Consider the following 18,833-nt stretch of genomic DNA (forward strand, 5'->3'; position numbering starts at 1 on the left):
CCCTAACTGGGGTTTAATTTCATCATTGAGTTAGAGCAGACACACATCCGGGGACACCATCTGGTCCCATGCTGCTGTGTTTTTTGGTCTTGAGACAGTTCTCACTGAGAGTTTTAAGATGTTTGTCTGTAGGTTCAGTAATTTTACAATCATTTGAACTAATTCTGAGCATATCTGGGGTTTCTTTCCCAGGTTTCTAACATAGCTAAAGAGGCCTTATGATTGTCCTTTTTGAGTCCTTAGCGCTTTTTCTCTCAAAATTTTGGATGATGATATTTTAGAGATCTTCTTTTTTACTTATAATGATCGTGGGGGCGGGATGTGTGGACTTCCAGTGAGATTAGTTTATGGTCTGAGTGAGGGGTATACGTTCCCGTAAGTGTGACATTGTGACCCCATGTTCCCATGTTCGTGATGATGAGATATAGTATGTTATCTCTTGGGGTGGGTGACTAGAGTTGTTCCATTCCATGAGTTTATTGACTCTAGGAACCTTTGGGGCTGGGCTGTGGGGGTTGGAGGGTGATCCCAGTCTAGTATGGTGGTGTTTGGAGATACATTTATCCCTTCCAGTGTTTTCAGGAAAAAGCTATGTGTTCCTGAGATTGAGAGGAGGGTGTAACTGTAACATGCTACAAATTGCAAAAGCAGTCTTGCCTATAGTTAATTGCACCTGGATGGTTTCCGATGCATCGTGCGTTGCCACCAACGAGGTGTGGGTGACCAGGTTTCAGTCACAGCACAGACATCGATGTTCTCCATACTGCATCTTGAGGATGAGACTTCTGGCATTGAGCAGCATTACCCTTTTTTTTTTTTTTTTTGTGTTCTTGTCCAGCATGTCGTCTCAGGCATTGAATGGCACCAGAGTTTAAGCCAATTATTAAAGCTGATCATCTTGTCTCTGTATTGTGGCATCATTCTTGGTGAAGGTAGGATACTGCCTCTGCTGTTTTGGTCTTACCAGTCCTATGTTGTCCGTACATGAGACACTTTAGGAGCAAGTGCTGCTGAACTTTTAGATAAAAACTTTCAACAAATTAAGCTCTGAAAAACAGAGAAAACAGGTAATATCACAATAATATGTCTTTTCACACTGGGGTGGCCAGAAATCATTGTGGCCCACAGTTTGCTAGTCAGATCATGAGGGAACTATGTAACATTGTGACTGTTAGCAAAGGTTCTACATTCCTTGTCATCCTCAGGCCAATGATACTGTGGAGTGAACGAGTCAAACTGTTATGGATAGGCTTAAAATTATGCCTTGAAAAAGGGACCAGTTGGGATCAACACTTGACTGCAGTTCGCCACTCCAAATGCCAAAGTGGGGATTTCTCATTTTCTGTTAATGACAGGGAGGACAATGGCAATTGCCTTTCCATTTGATCCAGAAACTGGCATTTCTGAACCATAGTTAGACATGGTAAAGCATCAGGAATGGTTGAAACATTTACTTCAGAATTGTGAGGAGTTATCCCAGGAAAATGCATATTGTCTATGGAGAGCACCTTTTTAAGTATTGGAGGGGGACATAAAGGTGGGTCACAAGGTAATGACAGAGATTTTTAAGGTCCGGGCCATGGGATAGCAACTGAGAAGGACCTTACATTGTAAAATCACAAGCTGAGCCCTTGGTTTACAAGTAAAACTGAGAAAGAAGAGACGTAAGGAACAAAAAGGAAAAAATGTGTACAGGGATAAGTGCAAATTCATCAGGGCTAATGGGAACAGGGAGCTGTAGTAAGTAACTTGCTATGTTCTGTGTTTCAGAACACAAAATAAAATGATACCTTTTAGAATTCTTAGACAGCCTCTCTTGATGTACCCCAGGTAACATAGAAGTCAAGCGGTATTCACCAGGGCAAATCTAAAAAAAAAAAAAAAAAATCAATTCATCAGTCTACTACTTTTTATCAGGTTTTCATATCTATTAATGGAAATCTTAGGCATGATAAAGTATAACCCAATTTCAACAGATTGGTCACCTCAATTTAATACATCTCATGTAGTCTAATATATTTGCATATCAATTGAATGTTAGAAAATATGCGTGTACTTTGATATTAGTGTTTAGGTTAGGGATACCTGTCACTGGAAAACCAAGCACAGAAGAGGTTAACGAATTATATGCCCCCATACAGCTGAAGAAGCAGTTGCTATAATCTTTGCTTTATCTTCATTCATTTTATATCCTGAAAAGACTTGAAACTGTCTCAAAATATTACACAACACTGAGATGTCCTTTTCTGGATTTATCAAGTACAAAGTAATATCAGCAGCAGATAAAGCTAACTTATCTATTTAGAAAACTATACCAGTTATGTCATTGAATTTGTGATTTCCTTATATTCTTTGTCAGTGGCTTTAATTGTAAAACAAATAAAGGGAAATGAGGACAACCTTGCCTTGTTCCCTCTGTCCAAGCACAGCTTGTTAGAGAGGAACCCTGCCACCTTAATTCTTGCCTCTGACTCTTCATATATTCTCATAATTAACTCTACTATTGTATCAGGGAACACAAATGCTTTCATTGCATTTTAGCTGATTCTTATCATATACTTTCTTTGCATCAGGACCCATCAAAAATAGTATTTTCTGACATATTTGAGTCATCATTGTACTGTTAATATTGTCAAATGTTTGTCTCCTGTCCACAAAACCACATTGATCAATATCTGTCAGTTGTAGCAACACTTTGCCATTCTCTAAACTAGTATAAACACTTAAATTGTGGTTTAAAATTAAATGGAAGTATTGGAAGCTGGGTTTGAATGGTTTTACCCTCTCTGTGTAGTACAGCAACCCCAGCTTTTTTTTCTTAGTATGTTGGTGCTTCACTCCTCCCTCATACTGTTAAATAAAACCTTTCAGATCTTCATCACTTTTTACCATTCTAATTTCCAAACTTCCACAGATGTGCCATCTGTTCCTGGAGTCTTCATTGTTGATTGATTATATGTTACCATTTTATGTAATTTTTCCTAGTTTGGCTATTAATTGTTGAGCCTCATCTTCCTCCAATATTGGAATAAAGAAGACTTCTGTAAATATTTCCATTTGTGCCTTTTCTTGGTTACTACAGACATCTCTGCATTATACCCCTCACTGACTCTCTTCAAGAGAAATCTTGATGAGTGGATGGGAGATCGTAAGTTTACCCCAGGGGTCACATCTGTGTCACTGCTAGACAGGGGCACAGTAAACTAATTCTATTATATAAGGGGACCTTCATTGTGTCACTACTAGACACAGTATTTTAAATTTATTCTGTACATTTTTGTACCATTTCATGGGGTGGCAAATGCCACATCACTATGGCTAGGCTTACAAATGCCCCAGGGCAGATAGCCTAGTACTATACTATGAAACTATGAAACTGTACAGATGTTCTTAAAATTTCCAAAATATTTCTAATAACTTCTGCAGGATCTGTTATTTTTCTTGTCACATGCTCCCTAAGGATGGCTGCAACACTTTCAATGTTCTGTTGTCTGAGTTGTTTTGCTAATATGTTTTTGCTCTGGAGACATCATTAAAAAATTAGATGTTTAACAGCAACCTGTCCAAACCCATGCATATTATCCAAATGCTTCCTTATTTCCCTTTGATATTGTGCAGTTGCTCCTCTTCTTTTTCCATTAAATGCCCTTATTCTACAATAATTTTACCTTTGCCATCCCCTCTAAATAGTTCCTTTTAACTTCTATCCTACATCTGTTTCTCTTTTATTTCCACTCTTATTTTAAATGTTTTCATTTTATCCCACTCACCAGCTGTCCTTTTGAAGAAAAGTATATCTTCCCTAACAATTTCATCTATCCATTCCTTAAATTCCCCCTTTTTAACAGGTAAGTACGAAAGTGCTAGTGTCTTATTTTCTTTTCATTATCATCTCTGCGTGATCTGAAAGTTATTGGATGTATGCCAAAGCTTTTAATTAAATACACATGCTCTGTGAAATATAAATTCTGTTCAGCCTGTCTCAGTAAATTTAAACCTTATTGAATAATATGTAAAATGTCTAACTTCGTACTACTGAATTCACATCATCCATACCAAATATTCTCATGTATTTCTTAAAAAATCTACCCTTTTGTTATATTTTCCCTTTTGTGTCCCAGATACGTTTTTACATTTTGCAAATCAAGTTGTAGTCCCCACCAATAAATAATAATCCCTGCTGAAAGTTGATTATTTCTCCCATTTTTTAAATCTCTATAATCCCAGTTTTTGGTGGAATATAAATACATGCTGGCATAATCGTCCTTACCCAATAGCTTCTTGCTACCACGAATCTACCATTATTATCTTTTTTCCTCTTCTGTCACTATTGGAGCCCTTTTAGCGATCAGTATTATTACTCATTTCCTTTGTCAATGATATTCTTAAGTTCTACCCTGAAATCCTTTCTTTGTCAAATCCACCTGCTGATTTCTATTCAGGTGTCTCCTGCAGCATTTATATTTGCATTTTACATGTCTTGTATATAATTCAATACTTTCTTGCTTTTTTCTCTTCACTTATATTTCTTACATAATTAATACTCTCTTGTTTTTGTCTCTTCCTGTAAGACAATTTACATTCCACAATGTTATGAACAGAGAAGTTCATCAAGACAGAGAGTTGTTGCTCCCATCTACTATACAGTACTGTTCTTTTGAGCATGAATTCCAAAATCTGGATTATATGCACACAATAATGTTTGGCAAGTTGATATTTTAAGCACTTGCTGCTTCTTATCATTTTAACCTATGTCGCATTTTTCAAGACTGCTTCAGTGAAAAGTCTGAAACCAAAAAAGAACCCTTCCGTAGCCCCTTAATTTTGAACAAACACACAAAACTAGGTTTTAATTCTGACATGTAGTTATTGGCTAGGCTTGTAATAGTCTGTAAATTGATAGCCTAGTAGGAAGAGAGTGGAGTTTTGTATAATTGTTAAGGTATTTGTTACAGACACAAGGTACAGGGTTTGATTTTCACCCATGGGAAGCATGGCTAGGCTTAAAAAGTCACCCTGGAGTCGTCAGTGTAGTAATAATTTATGAACCTGTGAACTATATACATTTTCAACAAATGAAGTTTACCCCTCCAGGTAGGAGCAATTGCCCAAAATTGATGGCTGCAGCCACAGGCATCACCTAATTTAAAATTAAGCAGCTTTTCAGGCAAAACGATAAAGCCCTAAACAGGGCAAGCTTAGAAAGTTGTGAAAAAAAAAACAGACGGCTCAGCACACTTCAGTTCACTATATTCCACAGAATCACAGCACATTAACGCTCCGCCATACATTTTCGTTTTAAAAATCACTTCCTCAGATGTGGGGTGTTCAAACTGCTAGTGCTTTTATACCATTTACTTAATTACATTGATTAGGTTAATGAATTAATTGAAAGGTTAATTTAGTTTAAAACCAAAAACTTTTCTTGTTGTATCTCTCTTTGTTGCAACAATTAAAACACATTTTGTAACATTAAATGTGTTTTAATTGTGGCAACACAGAGAGATAGAACAAGAAAATTTTTTTAGTTTTAAACTAAATTAACATTTCAATTAATTCATTAACCTAATCAATGTAATTAAGTGAATGGTATAAAAGCACCAGTAGTTTGAACATCCCACATCTGAGGAAGTGATTTTTTAAAACAAAAATGTATGGTGGAGCGTTAATGTGCTGTGTTTCTGTGGAATAAAGTGAACTGAAGTGTGCTGAGCTGTCCGTGGGTTTTTTCACAATTCTCTAAGCTTACCCTGCTCAGGGCTTTATTGTTTTGCCTGAAAAGCTGCTTCGTTTTGTGGATTACAAGTTTTATTTGGAAGCTGCTGTGAATTTTGTTCTTTCTTCATTTAAAATTAAGGTTACCCATGCTAAAGCACATGCTACAATCTGTGTTCCCACTTACACTGATTCCAGTGAGTTCTTTATTTTCTTTCCCCTCCTAAATGTGAAAAACAACTTGTGTGCTTTTAGGAAACATTGATTTGTAGCCCTAAGAAAATGTACAGTGACTACCTTTGAATAAAACAAAGTTGTGCGGTCTTCTATTAAATGCATTAAAGTATTAAGACCACTGAGAAAGCTACTACTACTGCTTATTCACTTCTTAGTTTCAGGCATTATTTTTTCACTGAACTTCTTGCCACTGTACTTTAAATGTTATATTTATGTCAGCACAGGAATGCTAAGTACTTTCAAGATTAATTGCATGTACTTGCAGACAGTTTGTCTCCAAGTCAATGTAGTCAGCAATGAGAAAAAAGCAGCTAAAAGCTTTGCAGATGCATGAAAAGAAACTATTCATAAACTTCACTCAGAACACGATGTACAGACTTCCCCTAGCCAAAATGCCTGCGCTTGCAGACTTGTGTCCCCCAAGAACATTTGCTAATGGATAAAAAAAGAGCTAATAACTTCTAAGAAGTAAGAAGTCTACCATTTTCCATGCCTTTCATCATTTTGTTTTATTTTTTCACGTTTTTTGCTTAACAAATCTTGTCTCCAGGTTAAACCAAGGATATTAATCTGGACATCCACCCTTGTGAAGTAACAGAAATTACTATCTTAATTCTACATATATCAGTACACTTTTACACCCCACCCTCAACCCAGCAGCCCAATGCCACATTATATTAACATTAACTTGCTTCTAACCAGCCTTTCTTGTCTTGTTACAGTATCACCTCTGTACATTTTGCAACTAAAAATACTACTTGGTTTATGATATGCAGCAGTCACTAATAAGAGTCTTCACTCCCACACGTCACATTTAAAAAACACAGACTGCATACTATGTAAAACTGCTATACTGTATGCAGTTCATATAGTTAAAAGTTTAAACAAATGTTAAGAATAAAAAAGTGTTTTACTTTCATTTGGTACTTAAGTTTAAACAAATGTTAAGAATAAAAAAGTGTTTTACTTTCATTTGGTACTTAATTTCCTTCAGTGTTCTTCTAAACATTAATTACATAAAGTTGTGTAATATACTTTACAGCTCACACATGTTTAACACAGACAGCAAAGTTCTAGTGTTTTTGAACCATGTTTTCTTACAAACCCATATTTTATATGTTAATTCCTATATCCACAAGCATGTTTTCTTGCAAAGCCATATTTCATATGTGAATTCCTATATCCGGTAGGACTGATACTTTTCATTCTCCCATTTATTCACTAATTTTAGTGTTGCCGGTCTTCTTCATGACCATCTACAGCTACAACTCCCAACACCAGTTTCTGGCTCCAGTCCAAGGTAGTATTGATTCCCCTAGTCAGCCCATGTGTTTTTTTTCTGTTTGTCAAGCATTTGCCTTTGGAACAATGGAAAATGTTTCACCATCAAAGTCTCTCTGTAGTCTTTATTACTGTCAGAAGAATGAGATGCAGAGTATTTTTCAACTTGCTGGCTCATTCTTTGTTGTATAAACTTTTTTATTTTCACCTCAGCCAGCAATGCATCAAAAAAAGACTGATACTCCAGTAAAAAATATTTTGAAGACCGTTGTATTTAGCAACTTTAATTTCACACCTGCTTTTCAACTTTCCCTGATTGCTGGGATAAACCTGCTTCTTCTGCCTTGTGTGCACTGAATAATCATTTTCCACAAGTGCACTGTTGTCTCCAATTTTTAATACTCTCCCTGTTTATCACAGTTTTATCAGGACAACTCTCTGTTGTTATGATTGCATCTTTACTAATATAGATCTTGACTGCTTTCTCATCAGGTTTGGAGCATTCCCACTGTGTGGCCTTTCAATTAACATGTTCTGCAATGAAACACCAGTCCAGATGCTTATTTATATTTCCATAAAGTTAATACAGTCTATTCCATCCAGTATCTCTGCTATAGAAGAACAATCTCATGTTTTTTTCTGTGCCCTTTATCTACTATTTTGTGAAACAGCTCTTTTGAGAAGCATCCTATTTGGCCAGCCTCTTCCTCATTTCATTCTCTGATGTTATTGGCTCACCTGAATAGCTAAAGTTTCTTCTATTTTTTTAGACTTATGTTGTTTGAGTTGATATATTCTTTCAGTGTTCCATTTATTTTAGTTGGCTGTGAGTACTTTTGATTTATTTTTTTTTGTCAAAGTTACTGGAAGCAGTCTCCTGCATAACCTTGAACGGTGAACTACTTTTTGCTGAAGAGCTGCAGGATTCTTCCCCGCCAGCATTTACTCCTCTTCTTTTCTTGTTGAATTTCTCTCAAATTCTCCAAATGTCTTTGCTGGCATCCAAGTAGTGAAATCACTAACAAATGACTGAATGTCACCTTAGTTAATAGTTTGAATGGTACTTTTTTCTCTGTTTCTGTTTTCATACTGGGAAAGCCAAAATCAACATATTGATCAGTGTGCATCTATCTTTTAAGTCTGAAAACAGTATATTTAATTGCTTTGCTAAGGAAACCATCAGGCAATATGGCTGTTTTTAAGGTCACTTGAGAGTTTTGAAATGGCTTGTTTATGTTCTTAGATGGAGGTTGTGTTGGTCAAAATTTAGTTCAGTAGGCTAAAAGAAATGTTATTCTGGAAAATGCACAAGTTAAATGCACTTGCTTTGTAATGCAGTTTGCTTGTTGATAAACACCAGGAAGTAATTTTTGAAAGGCAAATGAAGATGATCATGACTGTCATGTCTTTTTAACTTGATAGGTGGATATGGAAGCATTCTTGACACTGACAGATGGTGATTTGAAGGAGCTGGGAATAAAGACTGATGGACCAAGGCAGCAAATTCTGGCAGCCATATCTGAACTCAATGCTGGAAAGGTAATTTGTACAATGTAAAATGAGATGGAATTGGTTCTCATCTTTGAAGCAATAGATTTTGATGTTGTACGTAGTTGGAATAAAATAACAGAAACTGTTCCTATCAGTAATGCTTTAGTTGCACAAATATTAATCTTTGTATTGTTGTGGGTACAATACTTAAATTTTGTAATTAGTTGTCATCACTTTTCAGCTTACTAGTGTTTCAATAGCTGTATCATTTGTGATTTTAACTAACATGAGAGTAGACTGGTCAGAAGAACATGTAATCTCTTTCTCATTTTGAGGGAATATTTTTTTCCATTGGTCCACTTCGTTGTCATAGGATAAAAAATGTAGTGTTAAAAGTAATAGCATCAGACTGGGAAGGTGAAATGAGTATTGTAGCGATGTGAGAACACGGATAAGTTAAGAGCAGATATGGAACTATTGCATGGGCATGTAATAACAGGTCAAAAATTTAAGCAGTGGGCTGGTGAGACTATATTTGACCTAGTTTCCCACCCCTATCTTGCCATACCTTAGGTACTCAAAGTGGGGGGGGGGGTCTATAATTAATAGCTGTTATATAAATTTTTTTTATTTCAGTGTACAAGGCATGCTGTGGAATTTGTAACTTGTGTGTACCAGTTTAATGTGTAGCAGTTGCTAAACAGTTTAGCAGTGCTAACGATACATGCATCAGACACTTTCTATCATTTCTCTTTTTTTTCTACTTTCAGTTGAATATCTTGTGGTGAGTTTTAGAAAGCTGAGCTACTATATGGTCTTATGTTTGTCCATTCAGAATAAAAGAGGTGAGAGACCAAAACAGATGGAGAGGCAAGTTAGATATAGTGGATAGCTGTGCCAAGTATATTCTAACATAGTTATGCAAAATGTGTATAAGTCTGCAGCTTTATGGAAAATTGAGAAGCTGGATAAAGAAAGAGAAACATATGTTGAAAGATAAAAGATTTGTTTTTTTTTTGTTTGTTTTTTTTTTTTGAAAACTTGGCAAGTGAAGTGGCCATTTAAGAACCATTCAGTCTGCTAGAGAGGCTAGCTAAGTGCGGCATGAAACATCATAATGATTAGGGGCTTTGATAGCTGGATTCAAAAGGATGTTGAGGAAGTATACACAATTGCACACTATGAGGTGTTTGCACACATTTTGGACAGTAGATATAAGATCATATTAGTTATAGGTTCATAGGTGTGTACTAGGCTAATGGCTCTGGTGCCTTTACAAGCCTAGCCCATAGGATTACTCTGGCATTGTTCCACCTGACCTTAGTTTCTAGTGCCTGTGTCGAGTAGAGCCACTGGAGTGATCCCTGGGGTGAATTTTCTATTTCCCATCCACTCATCAAGATTTCTGTTGAAGAGGGCCAGTGAGGTACTCTGTTTGACATGTATGGGAAGTCTATTCCATAGCATGGGCAATCTCTGGGTTATGAACCTGTCCCTCTATCATGTTCTGTTGATTGTGGTAATGAGGTTGAGGTCTCTGGAGCGTGTGGTGCGGAGGGATTTGGATTTCTTTAGATGAAGCATTTCTAACAGAGCTGGGTCAGACATGGCTTTGTAAGTCAAGCAGAGATCGCCTCTGAGTAGGCGATATGAGACAAGAGAATAGTTTTAGTTTTTTGAGTCTGTCCATATAGGACAAGTGTTTAAGCCTATGATCCTCTTTGTGAGGTACTTTTGCAGTTACCTCTCCAGTTGTTGCAGGTGTCTAGTGAGGTACATGCTAAGTGGGGCATTGTACTTGGTGATTGGCCTAATGAGGGAAGAGTAGAGGGACACAATGACCTCTTTCTTCCTGGATGCAAAACCCTTATTAATGAAATGTGCCACATAGAAGGACTTTCTGGCCACAGTGGCAGTGTGGTGGTCAAAAGAGAGGTTGCTGTCAGCCTGTGTTCCCAAATCTCTTATAACGCCTTCTGTGTTCAGTGGACTACCATCGATGTAGCAGTTCATGGGAACTGGGTTTTGTTCCAAAGGGGATGACGACACATTTTTTGGCATTGAGCTTAAGGCCATGGTTCTGACACCAGTCGTCTGTCTCCGTGAGGCCTTTCTGTAGGATGTCAACATCACTTGGGGAGTTAATAATGGCTCCCAACTTGCTTTCGTCTGGGAACTTTGTCAGCCAGAGTCCCTTTGTGTTGGACTGGACTTCTGAGAAGTAGATACCAAACATAAGAGGATCCAGGACCGATCCCTGTGGGACTCCACTCGTGAGTGGTCGGCAGTCTGAATTGGAGTCAGCTACTTTCACACTGTGGGTCCTTTCTGTGAGCCAGTTTGCAACCCACCTAGTGATATAGGGGTTGATGCTTAGCTTAGTGAGTTTTTCTATGATCCCTAAGTGGGGAAAGGCATCAAAGACTTGGGCCAGATCAAGGTATGCTGTATGAACCACCTTGCCTTCATCCACAGCTCTGGTGACTGACTCAAAGAAGTCGACCAAATTGAGCAGGTATGATCTACCTTCACAAAACCAAACTGTGTGGGATCCAGAGTTTGGGGAGTCCCTATATCCTTGTTTATTAGGTTCATGATGATGCGTTCCATAGCTTTGCATATCAGACTTGTCAGACTAATGGGGTGATGGTTCACAGGGTCTGTAGTCACTCCTCCTTTGTGTAGAGGGATGATTATAGCAGTGTGCCATTCGGTAGGGACAAAGCCTGAGGTGAGGCTGTGATTGAACAGGGCACACAGGTGAGGTGCCAGTTCACTCTGTAGTTCATGTAGAACACAGCCAGTGATATTGTCAGGTCCCATAGAAGCTGCATTCTTGGCCTTGGACAGTACTATTTTAACCTGTACGGCAGTAATACTGGGTGCCTGGTAATCTACTGGTATTGTGATTGGTCCTTTGGGGGGGGGGTTAAACTTGGCACTGAATCTGTCGGCCAGTATATTGGCAATATCTGTTGGCTCTGTATATGAGGTACCATTGTGTAGTAGCTCAGAGCAAAACTGGGTATTGCCGTGGAGGTTCTTTACACAACTTTAGAAGGCCTTGTGGTTGTCTTTACTATCTGCTGTAATTCTGATTTTCATAGGTAGTTTTAGAGGATTTGATGAGGGATCTCAACTTTTTGTTGAGGCTGATAAGGGAGTTTTTCCAGTCTTGGGACTTCACTTTATACCACATCAGTTTCCTGCTTCTGTTGTAGAGTTTATTTATGGCAGGGGACCACCAGATTGGCTTCCTTTTTTTGGAGGAGAGCATCTTGGTTCTATTGGGTATGGCGAGATCCATGCATTTGTGCACGTGTTCGTACAGTGCATTGGTGTATGATTCAGTGGTCATGCAATGTTCGTACAGTGCATTGGTGTATGATTCAGTGGTCATGCAACTATTCTCCATTTGCATGGGTGCCGTGAAGTTAACCACCTCTGTTCTTAGGAGCCCAAAGTTAGCTTTGGAGAAGTTTTTCATGGTGGTTACCTTTGCAGGGGGGTGGGTAGGGGAGGGATGTGGATTTCCAAAGTGATTAGTTTGTGGTCAGATCTAACCAGGGAGGAGTTGACTATTGGTGTAGAGCAATGGTCGCCCATGTTAATAATGACCAGGTCAAGGATGTTGCTACTGCCAGTACAATGAAGAACAAAGACCAGGAACCCAATGAATAAAATGTATTCCTCTCTTTTTTCCCCCAATGAATAAAATTTATTCCTCTCTGACGTCTCGGCATACACTGCCTTCTTGGAGTACACAGTTACTTCACATCACCCACTTGGTTTATGTACACTGCTAAATAGACTAACAATAAAGTCATCAGGTAATACCATCACACACTTAAAAAATATTTAAAGTAATACATGCCAATTAAAATCAGTATTCATACCCTTTGGAAACAAAGTATCAAACTTTAATATATATGCACTGCTTCTTTATAAAGAAGTTTATTCTTGATGATGCCCCTCCCCAAAAACCACGCTCTACTTTTTCTGAAATTGTGGCTTGTAAACCATGTCCTTCCAAAAAATGTTGTGCCACTGAACTCTGTTCCTTTTTATTTAATATATCACAAACATGTTCTAATAGCCTTATTTTAAAAGCCCTTTTGGCCTCACCCACATAAAACTTATTGCAGGGACATCTGAGGGCATAAATAATGCCCTCAGTGTCACACCTATAATTCCCACAAACTTCAGATCTTCAACCATTTAATAGTCCAAAATAAGGCACAATAAATTTGCATGCCTTGCATTTGCCATATCCTGCTGTTCCTTTTTGTTCTTATTGACTCGTATAAGAGACTTACATAAGCTATATGAAGTGAAAAAAGACATTTTTGGACTGGTTAGGAAATTACAGTTGAAATACATGTTTACTACTGTAAATAGTATTAAAATGAATGTATTAATGCCAGTGATTCTAGTATGGAAGAGAATTATTTTTCTTGTGCTTCTGATGATGAATACAATGCATACAGCTTATTTGATACTAGCTGTGTTAAACACAGAGCAGTTATGTTCCAGGTTTTTTTGATGCTGACATTAGTTATTTTCATAAAACATTAGATTTTTTCATTGAAACTGAATTAAATATGTTTTTAAATCAAAAACAGAATAAAAGACTTTCGGCTTTTCCCGGTTAGGGGTCGCCACAGCAGAACTCCGGTCCGCTCATGATTGGTAGTGGATTTTTACGGTGCCAAGTTGCCAACCCGACGCCCAACCTTCAACGAAGGCACACCCATTCACTCTCGCACCTACTTGCATGTCTTTAACGTCACTCGACCATGGGGAGGACATGCAGACTCCACATAGAAGGCGCTCCAGCCGAGAATCAAACGGGAGAACCTCTTGCTGTGAGGAGACAACGATAACTGCTGCTCCAAATCAAAAACAGAATATTGTTTATAATTTAACTAGAGAAGAGTGGCCAGCATTATTAAATATGACTAAAAATGAACAGCTGTTTTTTAAATCTGCTGACAAGGGAAACAAACTAGTTGTGATGCATATATCCCAGTATTTGAAGATGTGCCATTAACATTTGGATGACAATTCAGTCTATTCAAAGGTAGATACAAGTCACTATTTGGGAGCCTTAGTTGAATTCAAATCTTTACTTAATAAAGGTGTCAGGTTAGGTTACTTAATTGCTGATTATGTTCAGAAGAAGCTAACTATGAACAGTCATAGTATTGCCACATTCTATTTATTACCTAAAATTCACAAAAATACAGGTCCCTCCAGGGTGCCCTATTGTTTCAGGTAGAAATTATTTTACTTATAATCTAGAACAATTGCTACATTTCCTGTTGCTACCCAAGGTAGCTTTATTACCTGCTTATGTTAAAGACATTTTTGATTTTTTAAGTAAGTTAAGGATAGTACAGTGGATTAAAAAGATGTATTGGGTGACTTTTTGGATGAATTACAAGTAAACAGATTTAATTTTACATTTGATGGCATCCAAATAGGGAAGAAGGTGTCCTTTTTGGATGCAGATCTGTTACTTAAGGAAGATGGAATACTAACTACAAAAGTAGATAGGAAATTTCAGGGGGATATATATTATTTGAAAGCAACAAGTTGTCATCCTGGGCATACGATTGATGCCTTACCTTATGGTGAATGCATACGTCTTTACAGACTATGCAGCGATGAACAAGATTTTTTAAGGGAGATGGGTTATACTTTTGAGATGTTCAGAAAGTGTGGTTATGGTGAAGATATAACTGCTAAGGCATGGTCTAGATTTAATAAATATAGGCAACAACAATAGAAAATGGAAGGGAGTTTCCAAATTAAATAACAATACTGAATCTGGTTGTGAATTGTATTTTGTAACCACATATAGTGGATCTAGCAATAGGTTTTATGAGATAGTACAAACACAGTGGCAACTGTTATCAAATTTAAAGGCTGGAAGGTCATGGATGCCTAATAAACTTCTTGCTTCATATAGAGTGGGTAGGAATATTAAGAGCTTGTTGGTGAAATCTAGGTTCTGCAGACCCAAGGAAGTCTTATATGAGCCAATAAGAACAAAAGGGACAGTAGGATGTGGCAAATGCAAGGCATGCAAATTTATTGTGCCTTATTTTGGACTCGAAGATTTGAAGTTTGTGGGAATTCTAGGTGTGACACTGAGGGCATTATTTATGCCCTCAGATGTCCCTGCAATAAGTATTTATGTGGGTGAGCCCAAAGGGCTTTTAAAATAAGGCTATTAGAACATGTTCGTGATGTATTAAATAAAAAGGAACAGAGTTCAGTGGCGCATCATTTTTTGGAAGCACATGGTATTTCTGTTCATGGTTTACAAGCTACAATGTTAGAAAAAATAGAGTGTGTTTTTTTTTTTGGGTGGGGGGTGTCAGCAAGAATAAACTTCTTTATAAAGAAGCAGTGTATATATTAAAGTTTGATGCTTTGTTTCCAAAGGGTATGACTGTTGATTTTAATTGGCATGTATTACTTTAAATATTTTTTAAGTGTGTGATGGTATTACCTGATGATTTTATTTTTTGTCTATTTAGCAGTGTATATAAACTAAGTGTGTGATGTGAAGTAACTGTGTATTCCAAGAAGGTAGTGTATGCCGAGACGTCAAAGAGGAATAAATTGTATTCTTTGGGGAAAAAAAGAGAGGAATACATTTTATTCATTACGTTCCTGGTCTTTGTTTTTCGTTGTATTTGCTGTTGTTGCTTTGCTGCTGTTTTTCCTGCTCAAGGATGTTGCTACCTCTAGTGGGGGTAAGAACGAGCTGGTCCAGGGCATTGGAGTTAATGAATTCCAGGAACTTTTGGGCTAGGGTGTTTGGGCTTGAGTAGTGTTCCCAGTCTATATTAGGGTAGTAGAAGTCACCTAGTATGATGGTGTTTGGTGATACATTTATCCTCTAGTGTTTTCAGGAAGGCCATGTGAGGTTCCTGAGTTTGTGAGGGCGACCTGTAACATGCTACAATTTGCAGAGCAGTCTTGCCCATGGTTAATTGCACCTGGATGGTCTCCGATGCATCGTGCGTTGCCACCAGTCTTGAGGTGTGGGTGTCCTTGATGAATATGGATACCCCCTCCTTTCTTGGTATTGTCCAGATTTTGGGGCGGAAGGTGTGATATGAGGTAAAACCTGATAGTGCTGGGGTGCTCTCAGGAGCCTTGAACCAGGTTTCTGTCACAGCACAGACATCGATCTTCTCCATACTGAGAAGGGCCTCGAGTGCATTTTGAGATTTAGACTTCTGGCATTGAGCAGCATTACCCTTAGATTTTTCCTTTTTGTGTTCTAGGGTGGTAGGTTTAGAATTTGAGCCTTGCCTAAAAAGGCACTATGGGGTGGCAAGAGCCTTTGCCAATATCCGGAATCCCAGGTGTGACAGGTGCAAGCCATCTCTGGCAAAGCAGCGTGGCTTGTCCAGCATGTCATCCCAGGCAGACAGACACTGGATCCCCTTTGAATGACACCAGTGTTTAAGCCAATTGTTGAAAGCTGATCATCTTATCTCTGTATTGTGGCATCATTCTTGGTGAAGGTAGGATACTGCTCAAGGTCAGGGTCATACCTGTCTGGGCTACATAATCTGAGAGCTCCTCAATGTCTCTTTTCATGTTGTCCAGGAAGGTACGTCTCAGGTCATTTACACCAGCGAGGACAATGACTGAATCATATTTGTACCTGCTGTTCAGAGACCTGAGTGCTTGCATTATGTGGCGGATTCTGGCACCCGACAGGCAGCTGACTGTGACCTTCTCCTTACTCAGTCTGGTGAGTGGAACATCAGTGTGTCTGACTATGGAGTCACCAATGACTAGTGTGTCTGGCATTGTGTTTGGCCTTAAGGGCTGTGACTGTTTGACACTCTGACTGTGAGGTCTATGTGTTGCAGGTGTTGTGTTCTGAGGTGGTGGTTGTTTGGGTGTCTGCTTTGGTGGCCTCTGCTGTTTTGGTAGATTTTGATCAGAGCCTCCGAGTATGTCTTTGTGTGTTTATGTGTATGATTTGAGGTTGTAATGGTAATATGTGAGACTGGGTCTATAGTGTGTGTGGTAACCTTCTCCTCCTGACTGGTCTTGCCAGTCCTATGTTGAGAGAGCTCAGCCTCCAGTTTGGCCGTATAGTTGCATCTCTCGCATGTATTTGTGTTTTGTGGGAGGAGGAGAGGGTTGTCTGTGTACATGAGGCAATTGTAACATTGCCTCAATATTCTAGGTTCACCAGCTGAGCAGGAGAGGACACTAGCAACTGGCCCCCCGACATGCTAGAAGAAATAGACAAAAAATTTTAAAAAGATTCCGGGGGACGTGGGTGACCGAGAAATGGGGGGGTTGCCTTTTTGGGGTACTATCTATGACAAGAGTGCCGTATCAAGGTAATAAGTACTGTAGGAGCAAGTGCTACGTTTAACAGATAGAGAATAGTCTACTTGGAGTCAAGTAGAGATGATCTTTTTAATTATAGGATACGCTGATTAGATCAGTAGTATAGTTCGAGGAAGGTAGTTTTAAGGGAAAATTTGAAGAGTGGACTTTAGGTAGCCCGAATAGTTTAAACCTGCTTAACCGGCACATATGAAGTGAAAAAAGACATTTTTGGACTGGTTAGGAAATTACATTTGAAATGCGTGTTTACTACTGTAAATAGTACTAAATAAAATGAATGTATTAATGCCAGTGATTCTAGTATGGAAGAGAATTATTTTTCTTGTGCTTCTGATGATGAATACAATGCATACAGCTTATTTGATACTAGCTGTGTTAAACACAGAGCAGTTATGTTCCAGGTTTTTTTGATGCAGACATTAGTTATTTTCATAAAACATTAGATTTTTTCATTGAAACTGAATTAAATATGTTTTTGAATCAAAAACAGAATAAAAGACTTTCGGCTTTTCCCGGTTAGGGGTCGCCACAGCGGAACTCCGGTCCGCTCATGATTGGTAGTGGATTTTTACGGTGCCAAGTTGCCAACCCGACGCCCGACCTTCAACGAAGGCACACCCATTCACTCTTGCACCTACTTGCATGTCTTTAACGTCACTCGACCATGGGGAGGACATGCAGACTCCACATAGAAGGCGCTCCAGACGAGAATCGAACGGGAGAACCTCTTGCTTTGAGGAGACAACGATAACCGCTGCTCCAAATCAAAAACAGAATATTGTTTATAATTTAACTGGCCAGCATTATTAAATATGACTAAAAATGAACAGCTGTTTTTTAAATCTGCTGACAAGGGAAACAAACTAGTTGTGATGCATATATCCCAGTATTTGAAGATGTGCCATTAACATTTGGATGACAATTCAGTCTATTCAAAGGTAGATACAAGTCACTATTTGGGAGCCTTAGTTGAATTCAAATCTTTACTTAATAAAGGTGTCAGGTTAGGTTACTTAATTGCTGAGTATGTTCAGAAGAAGCTAACTATGAACAGTCATAGTATTGCCACATTTATTTATTTATTTTATTTATTTATTTGCAGTTGGTTTACCAGGATAGTCCATTGGGCCAAAAGAACCCGTTTTCAATGGAGTCCTGGGGAGAAAAGCTCCAATATAGACAAAATTGGGTACATACAATAACTACAAGATAATTATACAGAGTAGAGATAAAACCTTAATACATTTAGGCTTAAATTTGAGAAACATTCAAAAAAATGTGGAGAAAATCTCCGATATAGACAAAATTAGGTATGTGCAGTAACTACAAGATAATTATACAGAGTAGAGATAAAACATTAATACATTTAGGCTTAAATTTGAGAAAAATTCAAAAAAATAACAACAGTATTGAGATATGCCTTCAGAGAAGTTGAGGAAGAAACACAATATTTCATTATTGAGTAACTATTGTGAGGGAACATAAGCTTTAATAGGATGAGTTATGTGTCATAAGTGTGAGGGGATGGAATATTATAGATCTATGAGGGGAGGGAGCAAGAACAATCCCATTGGGATCGTAGATATATATGAAGTGATTTTTTGAACATGAATTTGTTAGTGATAAATGCAATGGATGGAGGAAGTGAGTTCCAGAGACGGGCAAGGTTAAAAGATAGTAAGTGTTTGCCTGGGGGATGACATGGTTTGTGTACTACT

General features: G+C 38.2%; 1 protein-coding gene across 1 annotated transcript in view; it reads left to right on the forward strand.

The window, feature by feature from the left end:
• The window catches only part of ANKS6 (ankyrin repeat and sterile alpha motif domain containing 6), a 1,232,679-nt gene that overhangs the window by 1,082,910 nt on the left and 130,936 nt on the right, over nucleotides 1–18,833 (forward strand). The window contains exon 15 of the mRNA XM_044064590.1: nucleotides 8,656–8,772. Coding sequence (XP_043920525.1) covers nucleotides 8,656–8,772 — 117 coding nt within the window. The remainder of the gene's footprint in view (nucleotides 1–8,655; nucleotides 8,773–18,833) is intronic.

This window comes from Protopterus annectens, chromosome 3.part0 (genome assembly GCF_019279795.1).
Source record: "Protopterus annectens isolate FY-2018-M chromosome 3.part0, PAN1.0, whole genome shotgun sequence".
Classification (NCBI taxonomy): Eukaryota; Metazoa; Chordata; order Ceratodontiformes; family Protopteridae; genus Protopterus; species Protopterus annectens.